Raw genomic sequence first — 18,185 nt, forward strand, 5'->3', positions numbered from 1 at the left:
GCCTGTAGTATCATGGGAAATATGAAGTAGGAAGAGGCATGGAAATGTGAAACTGCAGGAGAGCATCCTCAACATCATTAATTTTGATCTACAACAATAATCCTGAACATTTATGGATATTGTGTCATTATTTGGCAGAGCAGCCATAAGGACAACTCTATTAGTATTTGCAAAGCTTCTCCACGTTAGAAAGATTTTAGTAAAAATCAATCTGACGGAATCCATGTAAAAAACCCCACAAAATATATGTAAAGAATTGAGCTAGTTGACCAAGGACAGAGGTCCATGGGCTGCTGGATCATAGCGGGAGGCCATTTAAGAGATGTGCAAATGGACGGGCAGGCCTCGGGGCTGGACTTTGGGTAATCTAGGGGACTCAGGGCAATATCTGTGGTCCAGCACTGGCTGGGTCTCTCGATGCCAGTTTCAACCCATATATTCATTAAATCCTCTGAGAAATTACCACATATGAAAAACTTCTGGTGTACAAAAATATTAAACCAAACTTTCAATATTAACAAAACAAAAGGATAGCTGCTATCTTTTTTCATAGGATACGGGTAACATCATTAATGAAATAAAAGATCATTTATGACATAATTTACTTTAACAAAATCATATATGCAGCACATACGAATGTTAAAGGAAATTACCTTTGTTAGCATTGTGGTAAAGAATGTATAAAATATTGGCTATCACTTACCAGCTGAACACAATGAGCAGCAGACACCATTATGTTCATATTTGCCTGGACCACACGCAGTTACTTGTGAAAGTGGATAAATCAGTAATAGAATGAAGTAAATCTGTAATTAAACATTTAAATATAAAGATTAATAAAATTTGAAAAAAATGGCAAAAAGTTAGACCGTGAAATTTCCAAAAAATTTTTTTTAATTTCAATCTGCAGTCTAGGATAATCAGCACCATTTTTGGCAGGTTTTCAATGGGGGCCAAGAGAATTACAATCTTTTGGGGGATTGATGCAAAATACTATTTATAGCCAGGCATAAATTGTAAGTGCATAATTACTCTTGTAATTTTACAGAAAAAGCCGTGGAAAAGAAATAGAATAAAAGAGCTGCTGTTTAGTTTTTAGCATTGAAAGACAAAAACAGTCATAACTCCAGTTTTCTCCACCCCTTTCCACCTTCCAGGGAGACCATTCCGTTCACAAGTCCTTGGTTCACTCATCCCTTCCCACAGGTACTTTATCCTGCAATCTCAGGAGATGTAATACCTGTCCTTATACCTCCTCCCTCAACTCCTTCCAGGGACCCCAACATTCCTTCCTGATGAGACAGAGATTCACATGCATCTCCTCTAACCTACTGCACCTAGTGTTCCCGATGCGGGCTCCTATATATTGGGTAGACAAAGCGTAGACTCGGCTACTGTTTCACTGAACAAGTGCTCAGTCTGCCAAGGCCCATTGGAGTTCTCGGTTGTAAATCAATTTAACTCTCCTTCACTTTCAGTCCGGGGCCTCCTCTGTTGCCAGACCACATGCAAATTGGAGGAACAGCACCTCACCTCTTCAGGTCCACTACAATCAGTCTGAAAAAGGGTCCCCACCAGAATCATCACTTATGTATGTTCTCTGGAGATGCTGCCTCTATATTTTGTCTCAGCCAGCATCTGCAGTTCCTTTTTATTATTACTCTGGGTGATATATGGAGAATATCGTGCATAACATTTTAAGCTAAATATCCTGACTACAATAAACTGAAAGAATGCAAATGCCAGAAAACTTTGTATTTGGCCAATTTTATTTGACAAGAAGGAAAGACTTATTAACACCAGCATACTAGGAAATGGAAAGCTAATACTGTATTTTGGATTAATTATGTGAAATGTTACTATCACTAGAAATGTGATGACACTTACCTTTTTCAAGTCTGCACTTTTTGTACCTGAAAACAAAAGGAAAAATGTAAATTTATTTCTCAAAGGAATCTATGGATTTGACATGCATTTGTTCGCACTAGCACATGAGCAATAACGGAAAAACAATCAAATTTTCCAATTTCTGAAAAGGATTGATCAGAGAAGCCCTGGACTATTAATTCAGACATCACCAGATCTCCCTCCGGATTAATCTTTGACACTTCCAATTCATACCAAGCCTCATAGAGTTTTCCTTCTATTTATCCTGTCTCCAATTGAAGTACAAAACAATGGAAATAACAACAGAAAGTTTATTTCCCTTTGTCGGCATCTCCTCCCACCAGTCTCTTGTAAGGACATTTTCTTTCCTCTCAGTTTCTTGGCTTTGAAAGCTTTCAATACGAATATCTCAACCAAGCCAATCTCCAAACTCGTGGAACTTGGAGTCAGCACTCGTCTCTGCAACTGGACCCATGACTTCCTGAACAACAGACCACAATCAATGAGGATAGGTGACAAATCATCCTTTCCTTTGATTCTCGACACTGGTACCCCACAAGAATGCATTCTCAGCCCCTTATTATACTCCCTACACCAGGGGTCGGCAACCTTGTTCTGCATAGGGGCCGGACACATGTCTGTGAGCGGATGGTGGGCCACATCCATCACGTGCACACATAGATCTCGCCCCGGATGGAAGGCAACAAATTACGTGTCACATAGATTCCCATCCCTTCGGTTTTACATACATAAACAATGGCAGTAAATCGACAGCTCTTACAGAAAGCATATGGACAGCAGACACTCCACCTCTCCCACCCCACCATCAGTCCAAACCAGTTATATAATTCCATACAATGCCTCCACGGGGTCTATATTCCACAGAGATTGAGAATCTGGTAATTTGTTGCCAAGACAACAATCTCTCCCTCAACGTCAGCAAGATAAAGAAGATTGTGATTGACTTCAGGAGGCAAAGTAGTACACAACCCCCAGTATATATTGATGGTGCCGAAGTAGAGGTGGTCGAAAACTTCAAGTTCATAGGATTAAATATCACCAGTAAATTTTTCCTCAACCAGCCACATCAAATCTTTAGCCAAGAAAGCACACCAACGCCTCTACTTCTTAAAAAAGGCTTAGTAAGTTAGGCATGTTCCCACTAACCCTCACCAACTTGTACAGGTGCGCTGCAGAAAGCATTTTGTCAGGATGCATCAGAGGCTGGTTAGGGAACAGCTCCATCCAAGAGTGCAAGAAATTCCAGAGAGTTGTGGCATAGACCAGAGCATTGCACAAACCAACCTCTCTTCCATTAACTCCAACTACACTTCATGCTGCCTCTGCAAGGCCACCAGTAGAATCAAGGACCTGCCTCACGCACCGGTCACTTCCTCTTCTCCCATCATGCAAGAAGTACAGACGTTTGAAAACACACTTCCAGTTTCAGGAACAGTTTCTTTCCAGCTGTTAATCAGGCAACTGAATGGACCTCTTATCTTCTAGAGTGTGGTCCGGACCGCCCATCTACCTCATTGGAGACCTTTAAACTATCGTTAACAAACTTTATCGGACTTCAATGTTATAATTTGCATTGAATGTTGTACCTTTATCCTTTATCCGTGCACTGCAGACGCCTTGATTGTATCATGAATAGTGTTTCCATTGACTGGATAGCACAAAAAAACTTTTCACTACCTTCGTACAATGACAATAATAATAAACTAAACCAATGTGGGAACGGCAGCCGCAGGTGGTGGAGCTGTCTCACATCTCCGGCAACCCATGTTTCATTCTGACCACTTATGCAGTACGTATGCAGTCTGTGATCTGTTTCTCTTCACTGCTCTGAAAGACATGCTGGTCATTAGGTTTAAATAGCTGCTGAAAATTACCCCTCACATAGATGGCCAGTGGGAGAAGCAAGCTGGGGAGGGGATTAGTAGGTGTGTGCCAGTATAAATGTTAGGGAAGTGCTTGGGGGATTGAGATTGATATGAATGCTCTGAGAGTCATCGTGGGTTTAATGGGCTGAATGACTGCATTCTGCAGAAAAAAAAATGACAAAAATATGAATAAATATATCAGGAATGGGGCGAGTTGGGTGGGATGGAATAACAGGAGTTACAGAGATTGTGGTCCATGCAGAGAACAGAAATTGGTCGCATCGACCAGCGATCCCCGCACACTAACACTATCCTACACAACTAGGGACAACTGACACGTACCAAGCCAATTAATCTACAAACCTTACTCCTTTGGAGTATGGGAGGAAACCGAAGATCTTGAAGAAAACCCACAATCACGGGGAGAACATACAGACTACGTACAGGATCGAACCCTGTCTCGACCCGAAACGTCACCCATTCCTTCTCTCCAGAGATTCTGCCGGTCCCGCTGAGTTACTCCAACATTTTGTGTCTATCTTTGAACCTTGGACTTCGGCTTCCAGATTCAGATAGTTTCTACCCAGCTGTAATCAGGCGACTGAATCATCCTACCACAACCAGAGAACAGTGGTGAACTACCAACTACCTCTTTGATAACTTTGCTGACTTTACCTTGCACTAAAGGTTATTCTCTTATCATGTATCTATATCAAGGGTTCCCAACCTGGGGTAAATTTAACCCCAGGGGATAAATTTGTTGATTCTGGATTTGTACATATTTGTTCTCATTGACTGAATGTGTTTGGTTCTGGTTTACCGGTATCTGTTCATCATAAGTTGTTCAGAAATAAGTGAAATAACATTGTTATGTGCGATTAAAGCTGCCAGGGGTGAACGCAAAGAAAAAGGTTGGGAACTCTTGATCCATACAATGGTTCTGGAGGAAATGAAGTCCTGTGGGGCTTGACAGGTTGGATGCAGAAATAATCTTACCCTTGGCCAAACTGCTTAAAACCATGGACCAGGTGAAATCATTGGGGTCAGTCATTCAGGACAGAGGTCAGAAATATCTTCACGCAGAGGGCATCAAATCTTTGTGATTCTTGTGAAATTTGTGGCAGCTCAGATAAAAATTGAGATAGATTGATTTTTGGAAAACGGGCTTGGAAGAGAAAATGCTGAGGCAAAAAGAATATTAGTCAACCTTACTAGTCACAAGAAACTCAGGTGCTGGAATCTGCAGCAAAAGGAAAGGGAGAGTAGCTGGTGGAACTCAGCGGGAGTGGAGGGAAATGGACAGTGCAGGTTTGGGTGGAGACTCTTCATGTAGATTGTCAGAGCAAAGGCAACGGGAAAACTCCAGTTTCTATGTTCAAAGGGCTGTATATCTATGGGATTCTGTGTAAATTTATGAAGACAGAGTGGGTGCAGAGCAGGTTAAACATGGCCGTCCGAAGGGGGGGTGCGCTGGGTGCGACCGCACCTCCATTTTTTCCCCCAGAGTAAGAATCGGAGCACAATCAGCGTTTCCACTTTGTGGGAAATCGCCCGAAATTCTGGTTCCGGCCGCTGGGGGAGAAACAAATGCGCCCATCCGCGCCTGCGCAGTTGGGGAAGCAACGCAAAATGGCGCCGTCTATCCGCGCGTGCGCAATGGGCCCGGTCGGGATCAGACTGCCATTTGTGCTTCAGCCATTGAGCGCGATGCCTCGCGTCTACTCCAGGTAAGTTGTGGGAATGGGGGGGGGGGGGGGGTGCGGATGCGTTGTCTGCCCGCCCCCACTCCAACGTTTCCATCCGCGGCGTTGGAGCCTCGCCATCGGCCAGGAGACTGTCCTCCCGTCGCCGGACGACAGACGCCGCTGCGGCGGTGCCCAAACCTTCTTCCGCCCTCGCAACCCCCGCTCTTCACCCCCCCCCCGCTCATCCCCGCCACCCCCCGTTCATCACATCCCCCTCCCACTCATCCCCGCTCATCTCGCCCCCCCTCCCGCTCATCCCCGCCAGCCCCCGTCCCGCTCATCACCCCCCCGCTCATCCCCCGCCACCCCCCACCTGCTCATCACCCCCCTCCCGCTCATCACCCCCCGCCATCGCCCTCGCCACCCCCCCTCATCCCCGCCACCCCCGCTCCAACCACCTCTCTCCCCCCCACCACTCTCCCCACCCCCCTCCGTTCTCTCTCTCCCCCCCGCTCTCTCTCTCCCCCTCCCCCTCCTCTCTCTCCCCCTCCGCTCTCTCTCTCTCTCACCTATCTCTCTCTCACCTATCTCTCTCTCTCCCTCTCCCAAACCTCTCTCCCCCACCCCTCTCTCCCAACTTTATATCTCTCTCCCACACCCCACCCTGTTCCTCCCCCCCACTCTCTACCCGCCCCCACTCTCTAGACACGCCTGCGAGTTGGTGGCTATGGGGTAAAAGGAGCAAATTAATAACGTTAACATATTGACAAGGAGGGTAGTTAGCGCGTGTGCGGCGGGGTAGTTAGTGTGTGGGGGTGGTTAATGTGTGTGACGCCCCCCCCCCCCTCCCTCCCCCTCGACCACACATTGGGGGAACAGACCCAACAGGTCTGCACTTGGTCTAGTTCTCCTTAATTCTACCACAACCAATGAAGAAGCTGCTAAAGCTATTGCCAACCTCTCAGATGCTCAGAAGGTGTACCTCATACAGAATCACTTTAAACTGGGTCCAACATACAACTATTGTGCCTTCTATAAGAATGGATGCTGGCGAAGATTTAACTAGGTATGTTGCAAAGCCTACCTGAAGCGTCGGTGAAAATCTGCCGTTGCGGGTGTGCGCGATTTTGGCGCCGTTTAGAGGGGGCGGGTTTAAAACGCGATTTTCTCTAAGCTGTTCCAATCGAAAATGTTCAGCCTAGTTAATTATTAACGAAAAATCGCTGAAAGACCCCGTCGCAAAAGCTATTATTAGGTTTAAAGGCCTTGAATAACAGTTATAGTAGTTTAAAAATCAATCTCTAAACCCGCGACCGCCAGCAACCGCAGGGTCTCATAAAGCAAATATCTGAAGGTATGCTGTATATTTTTACATTAAAAAGGGCTTCTAAAGATCCCTTTATACAAAGTTTAATATTGCGAGTAGCTCATTTTGGCCCCATTATATCCCGCAGTATTTTTCTCGGTATTTGGGGCACAAATCTACCGCAATGTGAACGTTCTAAACCAGCGCGTTCCACAGGGACCCACTGGAAAGCTGATTTAAATGGACATTTATTTACAGCAATTAAACACTAAATTCCTTCCATTTGGCCTATAAATTAATGTAAATGAGATTTTAAAATCATGTTTTATTGTGAATTATTTGTGAATATTATTTGGACATTTAGGCTATTTAAAAATGTTAATCATTTATTAAGAAATGGATAGATGTTTAGATCTAGTGATTGAAGTCTGAAATTAGCTACAATTAGGTAACTAACTAATTATATGCTTTAATTTCAGGTCATCCAAGTAAGATTATTTTATATTTGTTTCAGAATGCTTCAATCTATGATAACTGAAAATTTCATTCAGTTCTCTTAATTTTTAAGAAAGTTATGGGCTTTTGACTGTTCACGATCACAGCTTTTTTGTTATGTCCATAGAAAATCAATAGGGAACAAGATGCTCATTTCCCAGTATGAAAATGGCCATAACTTTTTAAATACTTGAGATATGAAAGTGAATTAGGTGTCAAATTAAACTTATTTTTATGCTTTATCTGATGGGATAAATTACAGACTTGATTTTTTAAATCTCAAAATTTTGTAACATTGCTAATTTAACCCCTGACTAGTTACAAGCATACCCCTGGCTTGTATATAGCGATCATGTGGATGGCGTTTTGCCTGCCTTGTGCCTTGGTTGTGAACAACAGAAAATCACTTATCGTCAAGTCAAGTCTATTTGTGGCAATGCCTGCGGATTGTGCAAAACAACGGAACAGGTGCTCCTGAATGTATATTGCCATTTACCACTACCTCTACTAATGCAAGGGCATTCGTTGGCCTTGTCCTGTAAACCAACCCTGGTTCCGCAAATCCTGTCATGCCACCCCCCCCTTTTTACGGGCCTGATTAAATGTGGTGGAGCCACGGGGTGAGGCGGACACTGGGGCTCAGAACCACCTCGTTCTCCTCATGTCCTGACCTTCTGGATTGTTCCTCCACATCTCCAGTATGTCGCCCACTCGCCGCACTCCACACCCCCCCCCCCCCCCCCCCCTCCCTCACGGTGCACGTAAAGGGCCACCGAGCCCAGCACGGGCTGTAACCGCTCCGACAGGAGGCTGAGGGAACAGTTAGTCGCCATTTCTCTACCTGGAGTCTGGGCGGGAGATCATCACAGTCCGGCCGGCTGGCGCTCCGCTCCCCAACGTCCACCTGCGTTGGAGCTTCGAGCGGCGGTGATCACCACTCCTCCCCGCCGCCAGGGGGCAGCCGCGCCCAGTAATACTCCTCCCCGCCGCCAGGGGCAGCCGCGCCCAGTAATACTCCACCCCGCCGCCAGGGGGCAGCGCTGTCTCACCCAAAGATCCAACACCCACCCAATGGCGGCCTAATGGTCGGGGTTTGAAGCCAGACTGAACGTGGGAGGTGGGACTGAGGTAAAACCTGCTCGTATTTACCGGAAAATAAAACACGGATGGCACCCATGGCCAGGCAGCAAAAGGTAAACGTAAACAAGTGCGGGCTGGGCGGTCTCTGGAGAAGGTCGTCCCCCCCCCGCCCGCCGTCATGGCGCCCGCACCCCGACACTGAGAGACTTACTGCGGGGAGACGAGGCGCTGATGGTGGGAGGACTCGGATCCATTGCGAGCGGCGACAGGAACACGGAGGATGCAGCTTTCACTTTCCGCTCGCTCCGCGCAACAAAAATCATCTGCAGATGCCGGTTTACACGGAAGAAAGACTCGAAACGCTGGAGTAAGCTTGCGGGACAGGCGGCATCTCCGGAGAACAGGTGACTCCGGGTGGGGTCCCTTTTTCACCCTGATTGTTGTGGAACTGGAAACCACCAGCAGGTTTGACAACACCTTTGGCAGGCGATTCCCTTATTAGGCGAAGATGCTGCGGATGTTCACTTTCATTTGCAACTCCACGTAACTTTTATTGCAACTTGAAATTGAACCAACTGGAGTGCAGGCCATCCCAGACTGGGTATAGGGGATGTTGCACATAAGGTCAAAGGGCGTGACGCACGCAGTCGCTCAAGACCAAAGATTATAGAGGAGTACAGCTTCCGGCATACTAGGAATGTAACAACATTTTGAGATTTTAAAAAGCAAGCCTGTAATATATACCATCAGATAAAGCATAAAAAGAACTTTAATTTGATACCTAATTCACTTTCATATTTTCAGTATTAAAAAAAGTTGTGGTCATTTTCATACTCGGAAATTAGCATCTTGATCCCTATTGCTTTTCCATTGACTTAACACAAAAGCTGTGATCGAGGACAATCAATTGACCTAAAAGCCCATAACTTTCTTAAAAATTAAGAGAACTGAATGAAAATTTCAGTTATTATAGATTGAAGCTAGCTGTCTGAAACATATGAAACATCTTACTTGGATGACCTGAAATTAAGGCATAATTAGCTAGTTACCTAATTGTAGCTAATTACAAAATTGACTGTTGCGACGGAAATAGTAATAAACACCCAGACTGCCTTGAAAATTCAAAAATGTGATATTTTCAACATCAGAACTTTAATATTATTGTATTATAGACTGTATGCCATAACAGACAGGTAAAGAAATTACAATTTCTAGCAAAAGACCAAGTCTTTATGGAGAAGATCAGCTACTAGCTGGTAGATTGGCATATCATAATCAGTAGCATCATCATACTCCTCAGATTGTAACCAATAAGCAACTCTGTACACCTTGTTTTTCCTCAACTTTTCAATTTTGGCATTGTAAACTACAAGTTTTTGCTCTTTAAACCACGCATGACATGCCTTTCTGCCCACTACTTTCCCATTAAGAATTTGAAGGTTGAATTCTCTAATTTTAGGTAACTTATACAAACATTCTCATCCCCCTACCTTCAGTCAGTTAAACAATTCACGGCTCGCCACAATGTATCCTTCTTGGAATCAGAAAGAGTTGGCAAATGGTGCCAGGATATGTTTGGAGTATAGAGGCCTGTTGGATCTCCCGGTTGCATACCATTGAAACTCTCCTTTCCATTGCCATGTCGACCTTCCTGTTCTGTACGTCGGCGAGAGCAAACGTAAAAATAACGATTGTTTCATTGAACACTCACATGCCCAGACTGAGGTCAAACGCAAATTTGTGAAACTGCCCTTTATATTCTGCTTGCATAGCTGACAAGCCAGTGGTATGAACATTGAATTACTTAGAACATGGCGACATACAGCATAGGAATGGGCCAGAGTGTTTGTGCACTTAATCCATATCCCTATGTTCCCTGTACTTCCATGTGCCTATCTAAAAGCCTCTGAAGCGTCACTAACATACTTGTCTCTACCACCACCCTTGGCAATGCGTTCCAGGCCCCCAACACTCGCTGCATAAAAAACATGTCTTGTACATCAACATTAAACTTTCCCCCGCTCACATGGCCAGCCATGCCTCTAATTTTGGACATTTCCAGCCTGGGAAATAAGTTCTGACTATAAATCCTAGCTATGCCTCTCCAATTTTAAAGGATGCTCTAGGTAATCAAAAAATCTGACATAGCTGGGATCAGTACAAGTGACCATCAGTACAAGTGACCAAGGAAATTCAGAGTGTCTCTGAGGATCCTCCAGTGCTTCTACGCAGCGGCTGTGGAAAGCATCTTGTCCGGAAATATTACCACCTGGTTTGGGAATTGCTCTGCCCAGGACAAGAAGGCTCTGCAGAGAGTAGTGCGTTCGGCCGAACGCACTATGGGAACTTCACTCGCCTCCCTGCAGGAACTATACATCAGGAGGTGCAACTCCAGGGCCAATAAAATCATGGGAGACCCCTTCCACCCCTGCAACGGACTGTTCCAGCTGCTACGGTCAGGCAAACGCCTCCGTTGCCATGCTGTGAGAACGGAGAGGTTGGGAAGGAGTTTCTTCCCAGAGGCCATTCGGACTGTAAACTCCTATCTCACCAGGGACTAACTTTACTGAACGTTTTTCCTTCCAATGTTTAATATGTAAAAGAATATGTGTGTGTTTATGATTGTATTTATAGTTTGTTTGTTTGTTTGTCTTTTTGCACAAAGTCCGCAAGCATTGCCACTTTTCATTTCACTGCACATCTCGTATGTGTATGTGACGAATAAACATGACTTGACTTTACTTGGCTACACTTTTGATTTCAAGAATATGAGAGGAGTCAAAATAGAAGTAGTTAAAGGTGAGGGCAAATTCCTCCAGGTGGAGGAGAGTGTTAGTTGAGGGGAACTGAGTGGGTTTCTGTTCAAGAATGGATCAGAGGGCACTAAAGCTTCATGTGGGTAATGGAGGTGCAAAGGGACTGGACATCCACGGTAAACCTGAGGCGATGGGAGCCGAGGAATTGAAAGTTACTGAGTAGTGAAGAGTGTATGAGGTGTCTTGAATACAGGTGGAAAGGAACTAAACAAGGAGGACAAGATAGAATTGAGTTATCTGAGATGAGTTTGGTGAGGAGGAGCAGGAAGAAACAATTAGTCTTGTAGGAGTCCTGCTTGTGGATTTTGATAAAATGGGCAGTGTGGGGTTGTGGAACTGTAAGGTTGGAGGCCGTGGAGGGGAAATCACAAGATAAACACTTTACCCTTCGATATGCTTTGGATCTGGTGTAATTATGTATCACTTCAGGGTAAATAGAACACGCACAGGAAACACTGCACTCAATTATTTCAATTAAGCTGTAATCAGCATTGTTTTCAACATTAATTGTACAGTAAATACGATTATATATACAGGACCTTTAAATAATGCAGAAATATTATCTGCTTACCTGATTTGCTGGGGGGTTTTTAATTAAAACATATCAGAAACAACTTTACATTACATATTTTGATGTGAAATCGATGTTTTTCAAAACAAAGTCACTGGAGTTTTGATCTGGCAAGAATGGTGTGTGGGATGTTTCTATTTTGTCAAAGTGAAGATGCAAATCCCGCCACAACTGTTCTCTTTGGCTCAGTTTAGCTTGACAGAAGATCCAACTACAGCTGGAGGGAACTTACTTTAAATTGACAAGCATTGTGATATTGTTACGAGTGGGATATACAACAGCTCAGAGTGGGGATAAGGACTTCTCCCAAAGTCCACAAAGAAACCCGTGGAAATCCCAGCAGTTCCAACAACAAGAGACATTTATTGCCATATACGCCAATTGGTACAGTGAAATTTGTGGTCACCATACAGCCATACGAATAAAATAAAGAACACAGAACACGATAGTCTTTAACATAGACATCCCCACAGCGGTATCAAAGTTTCCCACTGTGAGGGAAGGCACCAAAGTTCAGTCCTCCTACCCTGTTGTCCTCTGTTGTTCACCCGTGGTCGGGGCCTCCCGAGCCCTCCGTAGTCGCCGCTACAGGCGGCCTGATATTCAGGCCCGCTCGCCGGGATGATGGTTTCCCAGATCGCACACAAAGGTGCATCTCCATAATTGCCACTTAAAAATGCAGTTTCCAATCCAAAGACCTTGTCCAACTAACCAAGCAACAACCAATCCTTTAATGCATTTGTAATACTATTAACCCCCAATCCTGATCGGGCGAGTGGGCAGAGAGGGTAGGGTAGATCTAGTAAGGAAAGAAATTCAATCCTTCGCAAGTGATGGCATAGGTCAGGAGATGTCGAATCGTTTTGGGTAGATCTAATAAACTGCTATGGTAAAATGATCCTGATGGAAATTATAGGCAGACGTCCAAACAGCAGCCAGGAAGTAGGGATCAAATTACATCAGCAGTTATAATCGGCAATGTTACTGTGGTGATGGGTGATTTCAATAGGCAAGTGGTCTGGGGAATTCAGGTTGGTACTAGATCCGAAGAGAAGGAATTTGTAGAGTGCCTACACAACAGCTTCTTCGAGCAACTTGTGTTTGAGTCTACCAGGGAAAAGGCAATTCTGGATTTGGTATTGTGTAACAAACTGGATTTGATTAGGGAGCTTCAGGTAACGGAATCCCTAGGAGGGAGTGACCATAATACGATAAAATTCATCCTGCAGTTTGAAAGATTAAATCAAATATGTGGTATACCTATAGTACCTGCGACTCCACATAGGAACTAAATCTCTGCACGCCTAGATCACTCTGCTCTACAACACTCCCCAGAGCCCTATCATTCACTGTTTAGGCCCTACCCATGTTAGACTTTCCAAAATGCAACACCCCACATTTCTCTGTATTAAATTGCATCAACCATTCCTCATCTTACCCGGCCAACCGATCAAAATCCTCCTGCAATTTTTCACAGCCATCTTCACTATCTGCAATGCCACCCACTTTTGTATCATCTGCAAACTTGCTAATCTTGCCAAGTACATTCTCATCCAAATCATTGATATAGATGACAAAAAGTAACGGGCCCCGCACCGAACCCTGAGGCACACCACTAGTTACAGGCCTTCAGTCCGAGAAACAAGCTTCCATCGTCACCCTCTGCTTACTGCCTGAATCTAATTTTCTATCCATTCAGCTATCTCTCATTGGATCCCATGTGATGTAACCTTACAGAGCAGCCTACCATGCATAACCTTGTTGAAGGCTTTGCACAAGTTCATATATACAACATCCACAGCTTTGTCCTCATCAACCTTATTGGTCACTTCAAAAATCAGATTCGGAGACACAACCTCCCGCGTACAAAACTATCCTGACTATCCCTTATCAACCCATCTAAGTGCATGTATATCCTATCCCCATTCCTTCTCTCCAGAGATGCTGCCTGTCCCGCTGAATTACTCCAGCATTTTGTGTCTATCCCTCAGAATACTCTCTAGTAACTTCCCGACTATAGATGCTCAAGCTCACTGGCCAATATTTCCCAGAATTTTCTCTGCAGCCTTTCTTGAATAGATGCATATTTGCCACCCTCCAGTCTTCCAACACCTGTATTTAATGATGATTTGTCAATTTCAACTAGGGCATCCCCAATTACCTCTCTAGTTTCCCACAATGTCTTCGGATGGATACTGTGGTCCAATGGGTGGAGAAAGTGACAGAGGCTGGAGGTGTGAAGGGGACAAAAGGTATCAGATAAGGAAATAAATAAAATGTAAAGTTGGAGGGAATGGAAGGGGGGAGAAGAATAGGGGGGGGGGGGGGGGGGGGGGGGGATAAAAGGGAACTGGACTCGGGGATGGGAGTGAGTGCAGGTAGGAGGGGAAGGGAGCTGGGAGATGGCGGGAATGATGTGTGCACACCAGGGTGTGAGGAGGGCGCTAAGAGAGAGGAGCTGAGACTGGTATTACTTCAAATTGCAGAATACAATGTTCATACTGCTGCCTTGTAAGCTATCCAAGTGGAATACGAGGTACTGATCCTCCAGTTTGTGTGTGGCTGCACTCTGGCAATGGACGAGGCACCGCTCCGTGTGGGAATGGGAAGGGGAGTTAAAATGGTTATGAACTGGGAGTCCTGCAGGCCTTGGAGGACAAGTGCAAATGGTGAAACGATCGCTGAGTCGACGCTTGGTCTCGCCGATGTAAAAGAGGCCACATCGGAGACACTGGATGCAGTAGATGAAGTTAGAGGAGGTGCGTGTGAACCTTTGTCTCACCAGGGAGGACTACTGGTATTCCTCGAGGGATGTGAGATAGGAAGATTTGGGACATCTGCAGTTGTCGGGCCAAGTGCCTGGAGAGGGGATCGTTTGGAAGGGATAATAGTGAACAAAATAATTTATCAATGACATTGGAGCTGTGCTCGGCCACACAGTCATGGGACTCATCAGTCAATGTTGGCCCAATTTATCCCTCCAGATATGTTTTATTCATAAAAGCTGCAAAATGTAAGTACATTTATTTGCGGTCATTCACACTCCAAAGGCAGGCCATTCATTTTACATGAAAGGTCCACGTTATGCCAATATTTCCTCAAATGTCTGCCTATGTAATAGAAACAAGCAGTATAGACTTGTGGAACAGTCTTGTTGGAGGTTGAGGAGGGGGTTGTTGGAAATGCTGAGATCTGGGATGGTTCGGCCGATGAACGCAAAATGCTGGAAGTAACTCAGCCTGTCAGACAGCACCTCTGGAGAGAAGAAGTAGGTGACGTTTTGGGTCGAGACCCTTCTTCAGACAGAGTCAGCGGAAAGGGAAGTTTGGCAGATAGTGGTACAGTTTAGGAGAGTTCATAGATGACATCGTGGTCAAGGGATAGGTATGAGGTGTCCGAGAGCTGATGCCTCACAATAAAAAAATGTTAGAGTAGAATTTGTGTAAAAATAGAGGCAGATTAATCATCCTTACTCCAAGCCTGATGTAATGCTATTGGGTTGTAGGCTACTTAGAAATTCCCCCAGTTCATCATTTTTATTTTGCTCCTTATTTCCCAAAACTTCTCCAGAGATCCACTTGATTTCAGCTGCCTTTGCCTGTTCCATGCATCCTTCTTATTCTTGACCAATGCTTCAATTTCTCTCGTCAGCCAAGCTTCCTTACTCTTGCCTGCCTTGCCCTTCACTCTAACAGGGACGTGCATATCCCGACCTTCTGTTAGCACCCTTTTAAAAACATCACACTTGGCTGATGTTTCTTTCACCTCCAACAACCTGCTCCAATCAACTTGAGCGAGACTTTCTCTCATACCCTCAAAGGTGGCCTTACCCCGATTTCACATTTTAACACGTGGGCTCTCTCTGTCCATATCCATAACATCTTAAACCTAATCGAACAGTGGTCACTAAAAGGCTCCTCCACGAACACCTCATTCACTTGCCCTTCCCAATTTCCCAAGACTAGATCAAGTGTTGCCCTCTCACATGTGTAGCCTTCTACATATTGCTGGAGAAAACTCCGATCTAAACATTTCACACTACGATCAGCAGCAGCAGCGGAGACCCGGCTCGGCCCTGGAGTTGTGGCGGAGGCAGCAGCAGCAGCGGAGACCCGGCTCGGCACCGAAGCTGTGGCGGCGGCAGCAGCAGTAGCGGCGGAGACCCGACTCGGCCCTGGAGTTGTGGCGGAGGCAGCAACCACCCGCGGAGTTTGAACCGTCGCCTCGGCGCAGAGGGAGAACAAAGAGGGAAGAGACAGAGACTTTAAGATTTTTGCCTTCCACCACAGTGAGGAGGTGTTTGGTGAACTCACTGTGGTGGATGTTAAATTTGTGTTGATTGTGTGTTTTTGCCATTTTTTAAATTATATGTATGACTGCAGGGAAACAAAATTTAGTTCAGACCGAAAGGTCTGAATGACAATAAACCGAATCTAATCTAAATCTAATCTAATCTAACCAGATGAACCATCTGTAATGTCAACTCTGACTACTGTCGTGACATCCTCATCAACCAATAATGCAAACCACCCTATTTTACCCTCACCTTTCTGTCTTGAAGCACCTGTATCTCCAGAAACATTGAGCTGCCAGTCCTGCCCCTCTTAACCAGGTTTCAGTAATGGCTACGACGCCCAGTCGCACGTACCTCTCCATGCCCTAAGTTCATCTGCCTTACCTGTCACGCCCCTTGCAATAAAATACATGCAGGTTAAATCAACCTTCCTTCCTCGCTCTCCACCTTTTTCCTGCCTATTCTGTCCTCCAACATTTCTCTCTCACCACTCTCTATACTAACCACTAACCTCTTCCACCCCACCCAGTTAAGGTGTAACCCGTCCCTTTTGTACAGGTCACCCCTGCCCCAGAAGAGATCCCAATGGTCCAGAAATCTAAATCCCTGCCCCCTGCACCAACTCCTCAGCCACACATAGAAACATAGAAAATAGGTGCAGGAGTAGGCCATTCGGCCCTTCAATATGATCATGGCTGATCATCCAACTCAGTATCCTGTACCTGCCTTCTCTCCATACCCCCTGATCCCTTTAGCCACAAGGGCCTCATCTAACTCCCTCTTAAATATAGCCAATGAACTGGCCTCAACTACCTTCTGCGGCAGAGAATTCCAGAGATTCACCACTCTCTGTGTGAAAAAAGTTTTCCTCATCTCGGTCCTAAAAGACTTCCCCCTTATCCTTAAACTGTGACCCCTTGTTCTGGACTTCCCCAACATCGGGAACAATCTTCCTGCATCTAGCCTTAAGAATTTTGTAAGTTTCTATAAGATCCCCCCTCAATTTTCTAAATTCTAGCGAGTACAAACCGAGTCTATCCAGTCTTTCTTCATATGAACCTCCTTTCTTTCTGTTCTTACCCTCACTAGCACGAGGTTCTGGAAGCAAACCAGAGATACAGTACCCTCCATAGTGTTTGGGACGAAGACCCATCATTTATTTATTTTCCTCTGTACTTCATAATTTCAGTTTTGTAATAGAAAAAAAATCACGTGGTTAAAGTGCACACTGTCAGATTTTATTAAAAGGTATTTTTACACATTTTGGTTTCACCATGTTGAAATTACAGCTGTGTTTATACATAGTCCCCCGCATGTCAGGGCACCATGTTTGGGACACATGGCTTCACAGGTGTCTGTAATTGCTCAAGTGTGTTTAAAAGCCTCCTTAATGCAGGCATAAGAAGCTCTCAGCACCGAGTCTTTCCTCCAGTCTTTCCATCACCAGGGGCGTCGGGGCGATGGCTGCCCTGCCGGCAGCCTGTTCGTTTTTTCATTCTTTTTGTTATTTTTTAGTGTGTTAAAAGTTTGTTTTAATATTCTTCGATTTGTTTTATGAGAGGGGAGGGAATCGGGGGAAATTTTTTTTCAAGTTCTTACCTTGCCGGAGGTGCGATTAATTTTCAGATCACATTCTCCTGGCGCTCCATCGATGGAGCTGGAAACCTCCTAGGACTGACTTTGAGCCCTATCGCGGGGTGCGGACTTAACATCGGAGCTGATCCCTTGCCTGGGATCGCTCCCACCGCAGACTTTTCCATCAAGCTCGCAGTCTCGGGAGAGGCGAATCGGGTGCTCCAACATCGCTGAAGGTTGCGGGGGAGCTGACATTCCTCCGATTCGGGAGCTGATCGCCTCGAGGCAGAGGGCCAAAACGCCGCCGGCTACGGAAGTCAAGATCGTCCCGTCAACGGGGGCTCAAGGCCCACGACCGAGAAAGAACTAAGGGAAGGACTTGAACTTTATTTCACCTTCCACCATAGTGAGGAATGTGTAGCAGTCACTGTGGGGGATGTTCATGTTAAAATGTGTTTTGAGTGATCTGTTGATTTTAATTGTATGACTGATCTGGCCAATGAAATTCCTCGTATGTTGCAAAACATACTTGGCGAATAAAGTGTGATTCTGATTCTGATCTGACCTTTGGAAACTTTTATTGCTGTTTA

At 45.2% G+C, this 18,185-nt stretch overlaps 1 protein-coding gene across 3 annotated transcripts in view; it reads right to left on the reverse strand.

Annotated features, from left to right (window-relative positions):
• LOC116990375 (tumor necrosis factor receptor superfamily member 5-like) overlaps nt 1-8,969 on the reverse strand; it is a 40,403-nt gene extending 31,434 nt beyond the window's left edge. The window contains exons 1-3 of one of the 3 annotated variants that reach the window (XM_033047992.1): nt 8,551-8,968; nt 1,888-1,913; nt 704-806 (exon numbers count right to left, since the gene is read on the reverse strand). In XM_033047992.1, the coding sequence (XP_032903883.1) occupies nt 704-806; nt 1,888-1,913; nt 8,551-8,662 (241 nt within the window). In that variant the 5' untranslated portion in view covers nt 8,663-8,968. Of the gene's footprint in view, nt 1-703; nt 807-1,887; nt 1,914-8,550 lie in introns of all 3 variants that reach the window. The other 2 variants (XM_033047990.1, XM_033047991.1) reach the window with 2 other exon arrangements.
• Nucleotides 8,970-18,185: the final 9,216 nt, after the last annotated feature.

This window comes from Amblyraja radiata, chromosome 31 (genome assembly GCF_010909765.2).
Source record: "Amblyraja radiata isolate CabotCenter1 chromosome 31, sAmbRad1.1.pri, whole genome shotgun sequence".
NCBI classification, from domain to species: Eukaryota; Metazoa; Chordata; class Chondrichthyes; order Rajiformes; family Rajidae; genus Amblyraja; species Amblyraja radiata.